This window comes from Pleurodeles waltl, chromosome 8 (assembly GCF_031143425.1).
Source record: "Pleurodeles waltl isolate 20211129_DDA chromosome 8, aPleWal1.hap1.20221129, whole genome shotgun sequence".
Classification (NCBI taxonomy): Eukaryota; Metazoa; Chordata; class Amphibia; order Caudata; family Salamandridae; genus Pleurodeles; species Pleurodeles waltl.
Window position 1 is genome coordinate 773,456,373 of NC_090447.1, and position 16,508 is coordinate 773,472,880.

Genomic DNA, 16,508 nt, shown 5'->3' on the forward strand with positions numbered 1-16,508 from the left:
GATTATTCTGATGTAGACTGGCCTCAGGAGTTGGGTGAAACCAATGGTCTTGACACCTCCTCTGACACTGGCATGCTTTCTCCTCCTACCGTGGCTACGGAGGAGGAAGCTTCATATTCAGTGGTGGTGAGAAGACCGGCTGAGGTCCTGGGACTCAAGTTGCCTTCTGTGGCTGTCAGGACTAACCTACTGACTGAGGTGCTTCTGTCTGGGGCTTCTACGTCTGTACCCCTTTTGCCTTCAATGAAGCCCTCACTGTTGTCCTGCTGGGGACGTAGTCTAAACCCAGCACACGGGCTTCTGTCAACAGGACAATCGCCCGCCGCCATAGGCCTGCACCTAACAACTCTAAATTCCTGACCCAACATCCTATGCCTGAGAGTTTGGTTCTCCAGGCTTCTTCCTCTTCTGGTACATTCCCTTCCACAACCCTGGACAGGTAATCAAAACGACTGGACCAACTTGGGAAGAAAATGTTATCTTCCTCCAGTCTGGCATTGTGGTTGTGAACACTGCATGCCTTTTGGGCTGCTACTCTCATACTTTATGGGATACGGTCACGTGGATGCTGCTTGGCACAACCGACTCACTAGGCACATTGGTTGCCTTGACGGTGGCCCCATACGGTGCCATGCTTGGTTAAGGACATCTGACTTTTTGGGGGATGTCCAGCAATCGCTTATGGACATGCCCTTCAAATGCACCCTTCTCTTTGGAGACAAACTGGACTCAGATCAAGCGCTTTAAGGAGTCCCGGGCTACGGCTCGGTCCCTTGGTCTGGCAGCTGCACTTCGTCCCCCTCAGTCCGCTTTTCAGCCCTTTTGTGGCTACGGACTAGGCACCCAGCTGCAACCATTTCCCTTCAGCCACCATGACGCATATGCTGTCCAGCCTCTTTGTGGATGAGGATGCTGGATCCAACATTCCTGTGGATCAGGGAGCTAGAGGTCGACCCAGTCCAAAAGCTCCACCCCCCCCCCCGCCACAGCCTCTAAACCTTCCTAGTACGTTGTTCCATCACAGACCAGTTGGAGGCAGCATTCGCCAACACCGGCCCGCTGGGAATCCATCACGACAAACAGGTGGGTTTTGCAAATTGTCTGAAGGGGCTACTCCTTCTACTTTGAGATTACCTCTCTGGCCATGCCACCATCCTACAACCGGATGACGGAGGATCACTTGGCACTTCTCCAGGAGGTAGTTAGGGCTCTCTTCGCTAAGAGAGCCATAGTGAGGGTCCCTGTACCAGAAGTAGGTTGTGATTGTTATTCCCACTACTTTCTGCTGCCCAAAAAGGACACCTATCCTAGATTTCCAGTTCCTCAATCTCTTCCTCAGGAAGGAGAAGTTCAGAATGCTCACTGTGGCTCAGGTCCTATCTGGCCTGAACCCGGGAGACTGGGTGGTAGCTTTGGACTTGCAGGATGCCTACTTTCATATTCCCATCCTGCCTACTTTCATTTTGTGATAGGTCACAAGCACCTTCAGTTCATCTTGCTACCCTTTGGCCTTACCAGTGCCCCTCAGGTGTTCACAAAAGTGATGGCGGTGGTTGCAGCTCATCTGTGCCAGCTAGAGGTTTCAGTCTTTCCCTACCTTGACGAATGGCTTTTGAAGGCGGGCTTGCCCCAGGCTTTCGTCTGCCACCTCCAGACTACGTTGAACCTCCTGCATTCGCTGGGATTCACTATAAACATGCCAAAGTCACACCTGACTCCCTCTCAGACGCTCCCTTTCATCAGAGCTGTTCTGGACCCCATTCAGTTTAGGGCCCATTCTCCCAAATGGCGAGTCCAGGATATTTAAGCTATGATACTGATGTTTCAGCCATTGTCCTGGGTTTTGTTGAGAATGGCCCTGAGGCTGCTGGGCCTCCTGGCCTCCTGCATCCTGGTGGTCACACATGCCACATGCCAAATGGCAAATGCAGGCTCTGGAGGAGGACCTGAAGTTTCAGTGGGTGCAACATCAGGGGAATCTCTCTGACATGGTCCATATCTCGGAGGGAACTGCCTAGATCTGCAGTGGTGGCTTTCGAACTGCGATTGGGTCAGCAGTAGATCCCTCTCCCTTCCCAAACTAGATCTAAAAGTAGTGACTGATGCATCACTCCTGGTATGGGGCAGCCATATGGGGGTGGCATAGATCAGAGACATCTGGTCTCCGGCGGAGTCCGGGCTCCACGTCAGCCTTCTGGAGCTCAGGGCGATCAGGCTTGCATTGAAAGCATTCCTTCACTCTCTCAAAGGGAAAGTGGTGCAGGTGTTCACGGACAACACCACAGCCATGTGGTACTGCAACAAGCAGGGCGGGGTCGGGTCTTGGACCATTTTTCCAGAGGCCTTGCATCTCTGTACGTGGCTGGAACGTCAGGGCATATCCCTGGTGGTTCAACCTCTGGCAGGCTCTCCGAACGCCATAGCAGACGAGCTCAGCGCCAATTCATGGTCGATCATGAATGGTATCTCCATCCAGAGGTGGCGAAAGGTCTCTTTCAGCAATGGGTAGAGCATTGGTTAGATCTGTTCGCCTCAGGAGAGAACGCCCAATGTCAGCTGTTTTGTGTGTTGGAGTTTCCAAGGTGGCACATGTTCAGCGACACTTTTCACCTCAAGTGGAACTCAGGCCAGAGTTCTCAAAAAGATCAAGAACAACCAGGTCCAAACGGACAGGCGTTGCAGAAAAGGGCCCTTTCTAGATGGGTTGTTCTCTGCATCAAAATGTGCTATGCATTGGCTAAGAAACAACCCCCTAGGGGTTTGCGTGCTCATTCTACCAGAGCAACTGCTGCAACCACTGCGTTAGCACGCGGAGTTCCAGTCCTGGACATCTGCCAGGTAGCAATGTGGGTGACCCTACATACATACGTTCACTAAACACTACTGCCTGGGCAGTCAGATCCGCAGGGATGGCTACTTTGGCTGTGCGGTCCTGCAGAACTTTTACAATGATCTTATTTTGCAGATCTTCCTCCGGGGATGTTATTGCTTGGGCATCTATTCTAAGGTAAGGAATCTGCAACTAGAATTCTCTACCACATGAACAAGTTACTTACCTTTGGTAACAAATTATCTGGTAGAGACATATTCTAGTTGCAGATTCCTTACTGACTCACCCTTCCTCCCCACTCTGCGAACTAATTTCTCCCTTTTTAGGACCCTAGTTCTGGCGCACCAGGATCAGTGATCTTAATCGCTCTGTGCTTCTGGCGTGGAAAGTCGTGAAAAGAAACTGACTTCAGAGCGCCTGGGTGGAGCCTATATACGACCGCGACATCATCACGGCGACTGTGATGCCAGCAATGGACCTGGGTCCGGCCAACACCATCTGATGGTGTGCAGAGCGGTACTGCTCGAAGAAAATTTACCGGATCCAGTCTGAAGCCTGGGGGAAGTTCTAAGGTAAGGAATCTGCAATTAGAATATGTCTCTACAAGATATTTTGTTACCGAAGCTAAGTAACTTGTTCTTTCAGATGATGCATGTCTGGCTGTGGATATTAATAAAAGCATAGTCCTAGTGCATCCAATTATATTCCTTATAGTGAAAATGGAAACTTTCTCTGAATTAGCCTTGGGGCAGTGACATCTAATGGTAATTCTACATGGGTGTGGTATGTTGCTGATCATGATACCATTCCCATCACGGAGTCTCTTACCAGTGTTGGACTTTCAGAATTTTAGGTCAAACTCCTCTGTTTCCTGTGAAATTTCTCTGTGATTGTTCATAGAAAGATATGAGTTGCAAGAAATTTCATACGATCTAACCAAATGCCGGCCTCTCGTCTCTTCCCTCCTCCCCTGTTCATGGTACTCTTGTCTTATAAGGATAACACATCAGCTTTGTCAGCTGATTTTCATACTTGGGCAGATTCGTCCAGCACAGGAACCAGTTTCTGCACATACTGCTCTAATATCTCTTCTCTCAGTGCAGTTTATTTTGGCATCAGTTTCCTTCCTGATTCCTGCTTCTGTTCCTATCGCTAAGGACGATGCGTCGAATGCCAGGAACATGCCTGCCCAGCTGACTTCCCAATCACCTCTGCACAGGTTGTCAACTCTGGGGCACTGATTGGTAACTGACTGTCAGTAGCGCTTAGCAGACGAATGTACATCTAGTCAAGAAATACTTCAGTTCTGGCCAACACCCTTCGGGTGCCGTCCATCGAGGCACTGACTTCCTCACAGGAATACAGGACATTTACACCACATTTGCAACTACACATTCCCCACCAAAGTATTTTTTCCACATGAACCCCAGCAGTCAAACGCTTACAAGAGCTTTGGGGGAAACCACGTTCTGAGCTTGCTGTTTCAAGGTCTGGTGATAGCCAATACAGCGCTACTAACATCAGCAGCGTCTTCATTTATGAGAGCGCGTGGTGTGGCGGTCCTGGTGGCAAAATCACTGAAGGGAAAGGGCATCAGATGTTAAGAGTCCTTTGGAAAGAAAATGTCCCAGCACATTAGTCTGTTACTCAGCGAGACTAACACCAGGGCGATTATGCATGCGAAGCTTGCTACTTAGTGGTACCTTGGAGAGAAAGTTTGCCATCATCATTGACAAAGACCGCAGAGCAAACACTGCTGATGCCACATGACATCATTACCATCACTGTGATGTTCAATTATCTCTCTATGCAGCATCAGTACACTGAACTTCTATTGAAACCGAAAACTGAACGCCAGGCCATTGACATGAAGAGTTGTAAGGAAATGTACACTGAGGAACGTAAAGGTGTTAGCCATATGCAAAGGGACTTCCCTCTGTTAGGTGCACCGAATCAGGTTTCCTCTAGGACTTTATACTTTATTTTTGAAGTAGTGCTGCTACATGGGTTTGAATTGAAACTCGCTGAATTTGAGTTTTTTGGTAACGTAATGACCATAGAGCTCACTCTCCTTCCCCGGATTCCGCTAACTAGACTTTACACAGCTTCATATCAAATGGTAGGTTCCGCGAGCCCACATTATGTTGTAATGACGTGAAATGGTGGGTTGATTGCTTACTGCAAAGGTTAGCCACTGCATTTCATTCTTAACATTCTTGACGTTTTGTTTTACCGTTATTTCTAAGTTTATTTTAATTCTAGTTTGCACGTTTGGTTTTTGCTCATGTATGTATAGGCATTGTGTATATTATTTATCCATCTGCATCGTTTGAGTTCTGTTTTTGTATCTTGCTTCACGTTGTGTTTCCTTTTGCTCCTTGCTTCTCCTCCCACCCCACAGCTAATGACAGCCAACACGTACATGGTAAGACTGCAGCGGTTGTGTCATGCCGTGTCCCTCCCCCCTTGTTGAAGAAATAAAATCACACAACTCATATTTCTGGCGTGATGTCATGTGGTAGCTCCACCCTTTCCTCCATCTTTAGTTAGTAGAATGACTGTAGAGTTAGTTCAGTTTGCTGCAACATTCCATTTAAATAAATTGGGACGTGTGAGGAGTACTTCCTGATGGTGTGTATTTTGCCCTTTCTATTTTTTCCATCTTGTGTGAAGTCCACGTGCCTGTTTTCCACTGTAGTTTGCAATGTTTAATCTGTCATGATATTTTTTTATGTATGTAGTGTTTTCTCAGTAGCAAATGGTGTGTTGTGTCCTTCATTTGGCATTGCTGCACAGCTTGATTTATTTATACAGAATGCAGTCTTTCATTGTACAGTGCATTGGATTCTGTCTTTCCTTATGAGGCAAAACATAGAAACTTGAATTTGTGCAATAACTGAGCATGTAAAATGGCGACCGAATGTAAAAAAATGTTCCGAAGTTCAGAAACCGTTTCTGTTGCATTTTGGGTAAAAAAAATTGGCCATTTAACCAAATTCCCATTTTTTTCAGTTCATTGCCCAGTAACGAGTTCATTTTTTGTGGTTGTGTTCAAGTTCACATTTTCCAAGAATCCAGTATGTGTTCTGAAAATGTGAACTAAACCGAAACTCCTTGCACAACACAAAGGTTTCCTTGCTTGCAGTGTTTACAGTGTAAATGTGAACTAAATACAAAACGGCTGCCGCAGTGGAATCTGATGTCAGTAGAAGAGAAATAAGCCAGAGGCCGATCCAACACCTGTGGTGCCAAATAGCAGACAAACTCTTGTAGCCGTAACCTCTCTATAAGTTACTCAAAATCACGCATCTACTTGTATCCATGAACCTATTGTTCGGCTTTGAGGTAAGTCGTGGCAGCCCCTCTCACTGAGAAAAGATGATCCATGAAGCATTAGGATTAGGAAACATCAGATATATATGGTCAGTGTCCCAGAAGTTGATCCAGCTCTGAGAACGTTATTTTATGTTGCATAGCATGAATCTTTCCCTTTTTCTGTCTTTATTCGGCACAAGTATAGGCCATAAAAGAAACATAGATAAAAGCATTTATAGAATGCATTGACCTAAACACATATATCTCCTCTTAAAAAAGTAAGACATGCAATATTGAAGATTAAAATACGAGGTTAGATGCACATAACATACAATTTTTAATAAACGTATAACAAGCGAATCGTTTGCTGAATTACGCCATAAAAGGGCCTTTTTAAAGAAAGCTGCAATTACAAAACAAACTGCCAGCTCTGATAGCATAGCAGAAAATAAAAGGCCAGCCTGTACTGGCGAAGGCCCCTATTTTATTTTTCTTTAGAATGGGCAACAAAAACCGATGGCGAAACAGCGCACAATAAATACAGAATGAAATAAAGCGTTCAAGAGATTTTGTTAGAAGAGCCATCACAAGGGCAAGGTTACGTTTGGGATATTGGATACAGACCAGCTGGAAAACAAAGAAAACTCCCGATAGATCCTATTTGGAAGAGATCTTTCCCACTGATTATTCACTAGTGGCATGTATGGTTGCGGCCTAACCATGGATTTAATAACCATGTAGTCTCTCGAAGTGCATTTACCCATGGCCACACTTTCTCTCGATTCCTTGGCACTTAAAACCTAATCCGTTTTCACTTTTACGCGCTCACTCCTGTCCATCACTTGTGAGGAGGTATACAGATCAGGTCTGCCGATGGAGGCAGACAGGTGTTTAACGTGCGCAAGCCACAGAACCTTATGACGCAACTAAGGCAACCATCGATCGGATGGAGGGATGTAGATTCATTGCTCCAAGCTGCCATCTATAAAGGCAAAGTGGCGAACCTGATTGTATCCTAAACATGTGGCGAATTCAATTCTTCATGCATTAAGAAGGTAGGAGCTCCCCGGGCCATACCCAACAACCCCCTCATGAATCTGTTTTGCTGAGAATCTCAGATAGACCCATTTCTGTTCTTTGAGTAGCAGGCAGTGCATTTTTATTTTCCTACTACTTATACTATAAAGAGTGGCGGCCAGCAGCAAACAAAACAAGGGACAGGGTAATATGTAACCCACACACAGGCACTGATTTAAATCAGCAGTGCCCCTAGGCTCAAAGCCAAATCTCTCAATCCTGGTCTGTTTTAATCCGTTTGTTTAACGGGTCATTATTGAGAGTTCTGGAGTTGAGACTAAAGGTACTGCGATTTTCTCACAGTTCCTGTCAGTGAGTTAAATTAAATAAAAAAATAAGATTTACTTAACCACTACTCCTCCGGCACAAGCCGCCAAGTCCGAGAGCCAGTCCTGGTGCTGCTCTCATGCTGTTCAGGCAGCATGAGGGAAGGCCCAAGATTGGCTGGAGCATGCTGGTTCGGTGCTCCTTGAAGCACGGGGCCTGTGCATTCTCTTTACCCAGCTGTCTGAGACTGCTCGGGTTGGACAGTTTAATGTGCGCATGTCAGGCTGGCCGTCGCAAGACAGCCCGCCAAAGTGGCATGAACACTTTAAACTAAAGTGCACCCTATTCCTAACTGCTCCTGCCCCGCTCTCAGGCTTTGCTGCTGCCAGCACGAAAATAAAATGGTAATAAACCTGTTTCTGATGGACACAACTACCTGTGAATTCCTCACCCTATGAATTCTCCCAATGCGCCAGCATTTGCCGGAAATTTTTTCTTCCCAGCTCTCTATGTCGACGAGGACATCACAATTGCCCAACTCCCACACAACTCCGTCTGACGTCGGCGTTCTGACGTCAGTTCCCTTTTTTCCGTGCCTTCGAAGCATAACGTTTTTTTCCTAGCTCTTGGGAGTTACTGTTACCAGAGGTGTTAATTGTAGGTTACAATGTCTCCTCCTCGAAAACCCAGATTCAAGCCTTGTCGGGAGTGCGGGGGCACATGTCGGTGACGGACCCGCACAATGACTGCCTGTGGTGCTTGAGTTCTAAGCACGATGTGGAGGAGTGTGGTTCATGCCAGAGGATGAACCCAAAGGCGCTCAAGGAACGGGAAGCCAAACTGTTTTTGGTCAAAGCAAAGAAGAAGGAGAAACATAGGAGTCATCGCAGGTCTTCTTCTGGAAAATCCTCGAGGTCGCACAAGAAACTGCGTTGGCATGATTCCCGGCCTCGTTTGGATAGAGGTCAGTCCCGATCGAGGTCTCCATCAAGTCGGCATCGTGCGACGTGGGAGATTAGTCCAGCGGCGACTTCATCACCTCGGAGTCCTCAAGCTTCTCCGGCACCTTCAGTCTTCCAGGTGGTTGAGCCTCAGGAGAATACTCGCTTTTCATCTGGAGCGCAATCGGACGTTCCGGATCCGGCACCGGCGCCACAGGAGGAACAGGGCTATCCAGCCTTCCCGGCTCCAGGTGCGCACCCGGTGGCATTTTTAAATGCCATGTTTAACATCTTTAATTCTATGGCCCCTGATGGTGCACCGGCTGGTCCCACAGGTCCATTGGCCTTTTCAATAGGCACTCGGGCTCCATATAGACCGGTGCCGTTTATGCCCTTTTGCCCTGCGGAGGGTGTTGGTCCTGCACCGGCGCCGATACCGCTGGTGTCGCCCGGAAGACCTTCGATGCCAGTGACATCACCTGCGAGACCAATGGTGCCGATGACGTCGCCCCATAGTCATTTGACACCGGTGAAGCGGGCCCGTGTGTCTTTGGCGCCAATGGATTCGGTTCCGGCGTCGGATGGAGCCGTAGTTATGTCTCTTGATCCACGTCAGCCAAGATCTTTGACGTCGGTGGGTTCCATGTCGACGCCGAGAATATAGACCAGGTTAAGGTCAAGGAGATAGGCTCTCAGACTTTTAGAGGAGCAAGAGTATCAGAGGCAACTCCTGGAGGAAGGAGACATTGCTGAGCCCCTGGGGGACTATCAGGGTTTGGACTCTGCAAGTGGACTAGATACTTCCCCTGAGTGGGATCTAGCCTCTCCTGGGGAGTTTACAGAGGAGTCAGCTTCTTTTCATTCTGTGGTAAGGAATGCGGCAGATTTTCTGGACCTCTCACTACCATCTGGAGAGGTTAAGACTAATACCTTAACTGAGGTCCTCCATCCTGCTTCATCTGCAGCAGAGCCACTTCTGCCTTTTAATGATGCTCTTACGGAGCCTATTCTGGAAGTTTAGAAGAAGCCTGTGACTTTGTCTGCTGTTAGCAGATCGGTTGCAAGGAGGTATAGAGTGGCGCCGGGAGACCCGGGTTTCCTGTCGAAACATCAAACTCCGGAGTGTTTGGTGGTACAGGCTTCATGCTCGTCTCATTCAGCTCCCGGTTCCTTCCGTGGCACGCCTTCAGACAGGGAAACCAAGAGGATGGAGCAGTCTGCCAAAAATACCTTTTCTTCATGTAGCATGGCCCTCAAATCTGCCAATGCGACTTGTGTTTTGAGCAGATACATACATGCTCTGATGGACGCGGCCATGGCTGTGCTGCCGGATCTGCCTTTGGAGATGCAGGGGCTCCTGACGGATGCTCAGACTGCAGCTACGCAGGTTATACAGTCGGTACTGGACATTACAGACTCTGTGGCCAGAGCGATGGGCACTTCCATTGTCACTAGAAGACAAGCGTGGTTGAGGTCTTCTGGGTTATTGACGGATGTCCAGACGACCCTCTTGGACCTGCCCTTTGATGGGGACAAATTGTTTCGGGCTAAAGCTGATTCTGCATTAGAGCGCTTTAAGGAGAGTAGGGCTACTGCCAAGTCCTTGGGCCTGCAGGCTTCCACTGCCACCCCATTCAGATCCTTTAGGAGGTTTAGGAGTTTCGGGCGAGGAGCTTCCTTTCATGGGAGACCCCAACTGGCAGGCCAGCAACCTTCAAGTCTGCCCTATAGATCCTTTAGAGGGTGGGGTAGAGTTAGAACAAGAGGGGCCACCCAGCAGCACCCTGCCTCTTCCTCCGGGGAGGGTGCATCAAGGAAAGCAGCCTTAGTTCTCCGCCCATTACGTCTCATGTTTCTCCTGTAGGGGGAAGGTTATTTCATTTTCTCTGCGGGTGGGAGTTAATCACATCAGACTCCTGGGTCCTCAATACTGTGGGGAAAGGTTATGCCCTTCCTTTTTGGGAGTTTCCCCCTCCCATCCCTCCCTGCCCATCCTTTTGCACAGAAGATCATCTGCTGTTGTTACAGCAAGAAGTTCTAGTCCTTTTATCAAAAGGTGCAGTGGAGTTGGTTCCAGAGCAGGAAAGGGGTCGGGGTTGTTATTCAAGATATTTCCTGTTTCCCAAGAAGGATGGTCGTTTGAGGCCTATCCTGGACCTGAGGGTTTTGAATTGGTTCCTCAAACAGGAGAAATTCAAAATGCTGACCCTAGCGCAGGTGCTTCAGGCATTGAACAAAGGGGATTGGATGGTGTCTGTCGACTTGCAGGATGCTTACTTTCATATCCCTATTCTCAAGTCGCACAGGAAGTATCTCCTGTTTGTGGTGGGGTCGCAACGCTACCAGTTTGCGGTCCTTCCGTTTGGTCTTACTTCCGCACCTTGAGTCTTCACGAATGTGATGGTGGTGGTTGCAGCAAGTCTCGGGAGGAAGGGAATAGCGGTATTCCCTTACCTGGACGATTGGTTGATCAAAGCCAAGTCTCCAGAGCTCGAGTTGCATCACCTGCGGATGACAACCCAGTTGTTGTTCGATCTGGGCTTTTCGATAAACATGCCAAAATCTCACCTGGAGCCATCTCAGCGCCTCCTGTTCATAGGGGCAGTACTGGACACAACGTTGGATCGGGCCTTTCGTCCGCCTCAGCTGATTCGGGACATACAGGCGTTGATTCCAATGTTTCGAAATGGAGCGGTTGTTCCAGTTCTCAAGGTCCTACGTCTGCTCGGTCTGTTCGCTTCTTGCATTCTGTTGGTCACTCATGCATGCTGGCATTTGAGGGCTCTTCAGTGATGCCTCTGCAGGCAGTGGTTTCAGCACAAAGGGGATCTCGAGGAGTTGATAACGATCTCTCGAGACACTGCAACAGACCTGCAATGGTGGGCTGTGGATGGCAACCTTTCCCAAGGAAGGCCGTTTTCACTACCGCCTCCAGTGGCCACGGTTATAACGGATGCCTCCACTCTGAGGTGTGGAGCTCATCTAGGGGACCCAGAGGTTAGAGGTCAAAGGTCGTTGGTCTCCAGTGGAACAGATGTTTCATATCAATCTGTTGGAATTGTGGGTGATACCTCTGGCTCTCAGGGCCTTCCTCCCTTCCCTTTGCGGTCAGTCGGACCAGGTCCTGACTGCCAACACTACCACGATGTGGTATATAAACAAGCAGGGAGGAGTAGGGTTGTACCTTCTCTGCAGAGAGGCTCCGCGGCTCTGGTCCTGGGCTCAGGACCATCGGCTTTGCTTGGTAACAAACCATCTGGCCGGAGTTCTGAACATGTGTGCGGACAGTCTCAGTCGGCGTTTCTCAGCCGATCACGAGTGGCGGCTCCATCCAGACCTGATCCGTTACATCTTCCAGATGTGGGGGTAGAACTGTTTGCCACTCGGGAGAACGCACACTGCCCGTCGTTCTGCAGCCTCCAGTATCTGGTGCAAGGAGGGTTGGGGGACGCGTTTCAGATGTCCTGAGACCACGGCCAGTTGCTTTACGTGTTTCCACCCTTACCCTTGATTCCTCCGGTTCTGAGGAAGATTCGCCAAGACCGCGCCCAAGTCATCTTAATAGCTCCGGATTGGCCTAGAAGGGTGTGGTACACAGATCTTCTCCAGCTTTCACTGTGCCCTCCGCTCCGTCTCCACACAGGGCAGACCTCCTCTCGCAGTCACAGGGGCAGGTTCTACACCCCCACCTCCAGAGCCAGCACCTTCATGCCTGGAGATTGAACAGGGCAATCTGAGTTCCTTTTCTCTCCCACCAGAAGTGGTGGACGTTATTTTATCGGCCGGCAACACTCCACCAAGTCTATCTATGCTGGCAGATGGGCAAAATGTGTTGATTGGTGTGGAGAGAAGCAAATTGATCCCTTACGAGCCCATTTGTCAGATGTCTTATTGTTCGCATTGTCCTTAGCGCAGAAAGGTTGTGCAGTTGCGACTGTCAAGGGCTATTTATCGGCACTGTCGGCCTTTCTGTGTCTACCTGACCAACCTTCCTTGTTTAAGTCCCCTATAGTTGTAAGGTTCTTAAAAGGACTAACTAATAGGTTTCCTCCCACTCCTTTTGTTATGCCTCAGTGGGATTTGAATTTGGTTCTCACTTTTCTGATGGGTTCACTGTTTGAACATTTGCATTCTTGCCCGTTAAGGTTTTTGGTTTTAAAGACAGTGTTCCTCACAGCCATCACGTCTGTTAGGCGTGTGAGTGAGCTTCACGCTCTTAGTGTAAAACCCCCTTTCACTTCTTTTCATGCAGACAAGGTGGTGCTGAGAACCAGGGCGGCTTTCCTACCAAAGGTAGTTACTCCCTTTCATATGGGGCAATCCATCACACTCTCGTCCTTTTACCCTCCTCCCCATCCATCGAAAGAGGAGGAGAGACTGCATCAGCTTGACCTAAGGAGGGCTTTAAGCTTTTATATTGAAAGGACCATAAAATTTCGAGTGGACGATCAACTCTTCATTGACTATGTGGGGAAGAAGAAAGGCAAGGCCATCCATAAGAGAACGCTGTCCAGGTGGGTCATTCCTTGTATTAAAATATGTTATTCTTTGGCAAAGGATCCTCCTGTTGGATTCAGGGCCCATTCCACCAGGGCTAAGTCTGCCACTTCAGCCTTGGCTAGGGGTGTTCCAGTGGCTGACATTTGTGAGGTGCAACTTGTGTTTTCCTCCACACTTTCGCTAAGCATTATTGCTTGGACGCGGAGGTTAGGAGGGATGGCCATTTTGCACGGTCGGTGCTGCAGGATTTCTTGGTGTGACCACTCAGGTACCCAAATCCGAGTGCGGTACTGCTTTGGGACTCTATTCATAAGGTGAGGAATCCACAGGTAGTTGTATCCATCAGAAGAACAAGTTCCTTACCTTTGGTAACGCTTTTTCTGGTGGTTATACTAGCTACCTGTGGATTCCTCACGGTTCCACTCGCCTCCCCGTTGCCTGTCTGGTCATACCAAGTTTTTCTTTGGGTGAATATGTATATACATTTTTTATATAATTATATATATATATATATATATATATATATATATATATATATATATATATTTGTTTTTACTGTTTATATTTGTTATTATTAATATTATGTATTATATTTGATCGATGTATTTATGTTGAGTATGTGATGTCGGTAATCACCTGTTCGCCTCAAAGGCACGTAAAAAATGGTGAAAATTGATGTCAGTAGGCCGACGAGGACCTCTTCTTGCCACGATGACGTCAGACGGAGTCACGTAGGAGTCGGGCAGTTGTGACATCCTCGTCAACGTAGAGAGCTGGGGAGAAGAAATTTCCATTGAATGCTGGCGCATTGGGAGAATTCCTAAGGTGAGGAATCCACAGGTAGCTAGTGTATCCACCAGAAAAAGTGTTATAGAAGGTAAGTAACTGGTTCTTTATTATTATTTTATTTTTCGTGTTCCCTGCTTTCCAGCTGAGGGGCGACGATCCTCCGTTCTTATGGAGGCGTTGCCGCTGATTATAAACTGAGTTCATAAACCGTTTGTAGCAGAGAGGTTTTACTTACTGCAGTAGGATTCCATTTAAGTTTTTTCATCCATGACTGCATCCAGATCACACTGAACTACCCGTGTGACCACTATCTGAAGGCCTAAAAACCTGAAACTGGCTGTCTGAGTAATGTGTAAGAAACCTCAGTACATGAGGTTTTTGTCAATTACCACTTGCATAGCACAAAATATGCCATCAGTAGAGTGAGTAAAAAACATAGTGCAGCTGGCAGAGAAAAGAGGAAACCTAGTATAAAAAGAAACAGTTTTCCAGTGGTTCAAAGCTTTGTTGTTTCTGAACAATTTGAAGCTCCTCAGGTATAACACAAGCAGTAGGTGCATGAAAGGCGTTGCAAGGCCCCAGAACAGGACAATCACGTTTATTCAGTATTACTACTGACCTCATCCGCATGAAATGGTTTGGCTGTTAGAACTGACCTGCAAGAAAAATTTGAAATGGGGAGGGCACCAAATCTAGGACAGTACTTGAGCAGATGAAGACTTTACTCCTCAAGGATCATGTACTTTCTGGTAATTTTCTTTAAAATGTCTTAGTTATAACCACAGCTTACAGTTTCTGTTTGATTAAGCATCAAAACTGTTTATTGTGGAGCTACACACCTTACATTAAGTGCCATCTTTTGTTGTTTTCTATTGGGTAGTTTGCTCTCTGTCAAACACACAATCTATCTGCATCTTTATCTGTGTATAATCTCAGGGAAGGGTTGTGTCTGTGTTTCAGAACCCCATTCTTTCTTTGCAAATGACAATTATAATAGCAGGCCCTGCAAGCGTAGCATAAAACTGTAAAAAAAATGTAGCTGCCAATGTATAATTTGACTTCAGCATGGGGGCTTTTGAAGTCCTCTGTGGCAATGTAAAGCAGTAAGTTGGCACAATCAGTTGCTTCTGGGTCTGACCCGCAAAAAGCCTTTAGCGGTATATTTGTGAAAAAAACATTTGTGGACCATATACAAAACTTACAGTGAGCTAAGAACCAGCTGCTTGCTTACCATTGGTTGGCTTTCTTGTCACTGTCATTTCCTTGTTTCTTATTCGATTGCTTTCCTTCCTCTCCTTAAGTTTGTCTGTCACTTGGAGGGTGGCTTCTTTACTTGTATCTTTTCACTGCTCACATTCGGAGAACTTCTTTATTCTTTTGCCTTTTGCACTGCATGGGAGTACATGTATTTTGTTGCGCTCCCCCTTGTGCACTGTTTCTTCCTCACCAACTACACACACCCCTCTCCATGCATGCTTCGTGGTGTTCTCTCCTCCCCACACCTCCAGCTCATCCGTTTGTTTCGCTGAACTGGGCTTTTATTGCCTTTCTTCGCTTTGCCTTTTTCCACTTCCCATCAATCCAAAGCGGTAAAAATAGTCAGTATTTGTGCACTTGGGACTATTACCTCTCATTTTTTAAGTCATAAATAAAAATGCATGTTTTGTCAGTTAATTCGTAGAGCATGTTCACCGACATGGTGACAGCGGCATTGGCATTAACTACAGCAGGTGCTAGTGAACCATGTAATCAGGTTTACAAAAGCGTGTGGAAAAAAAACAGATTTAAGTTAGTAATATATTTTGTAGCGCTTGTACAGAGTATCACAAGCAGCAAAGTAATCATTTCCTTGAATGTCGTAGAGTGTTTTGATATTAACGTACAGTGAATATAAATCAGTGACCACATCTGTCTTTCAACCATGAGATTATAATTTCCTAAAGCGTGTAGTAAAAATTGCTAGAATTCCAAGCACATCCCGTGATAGTTTAGAAGCAAAATAATGTGAAGTTCCAAAGTCCAATGCCTTTAGCTCTAATATAAAAAAAATGGAAGCTTTCTTAGGACTTAACACAGAGGACGAAAGTGCATTTTTTTATTTTTGTACAACCATCATTACACAGACATATACATTGAAAAAAGTTGTTGCCCGGCCATATGTTCCTTTTTGGTTTTCACCTGTTTTCGAACATGTATTGTGGACAATACTAATACTAATACTTAAAATGCCATTTGAATCACCCAATTGCTCACTTGTCAGTCTCATGTGCTTGCTTCTTATTTAATGGCTCTCCTTCCTCTTCCTGTATTTGTCCCTCCCTTAGACCACAGGGTATGTCCCATCCTCTTAAATGGGTTATTTATATATCACATTCAGGGAACTACTTGTTTCTTTTGCGTTTAGCACTCCTTGGGGCTTGATGTGTTTTCTTATTCACTTCTCCTTTTTCTGGCAAAGACAGTGGGTCTGCATTAGAAGCCGGAAGGTGAGACCGATTTGCTTTGCCAATGCCTGTTTTAATTAACAGGTGGCAGCTGAAGGTCCCATGTCAGTTGATCTGTATAATCGATAACAAAACCCTTAACTACAATGGTTATAAAACCAAGTGCGACCTTTTCCCTTTCTAAAGTGGAAAGCTGTGTTCATTGTAATGACTGTGAGATAAGCTAAGTCAACCTAACTCTTCCTTTGGTATTTGAGATCTAGTGTTTTTTATCTTCCCTGAATATATTAATGGAACACCTTCAGACAGAGAGAATTGGCTCCTATCCCGAGGCACAGTGGTTCT

At 46.8% G+C, this 16,508-nt stretch overlaps 1 protein-coding gene across 3 annotated transcripts in view; it reads left to right on the forward strand.

Moving 5' to 3' along the window:
- ATP11A (ATPase phospholipid transporting 11A) overlaps positions 1-16,508 on the forward strand; it is a 661,076-nt gene that overhangs the window by 577,611 nt on the left and 66,957 nt on the right. For 2 of the 3 annotated variants that reach the window (XM_069205024.1, XM_069205021.1), the window contains exon 26: positions 5,232-5,255. The exons of the other annotated variant lie outside the window; for it this stretch is intronic. In XM_069205024.1, coding sequence (XP_069061125.1) covers positions 5,232-5,255 — 24 coding nt within the window. The remainder of the gene's footprint in view (positions 1-5,231; positions 5,256-16,508) is intronic. 3 annotated transcript variants of the gene reach the window in all.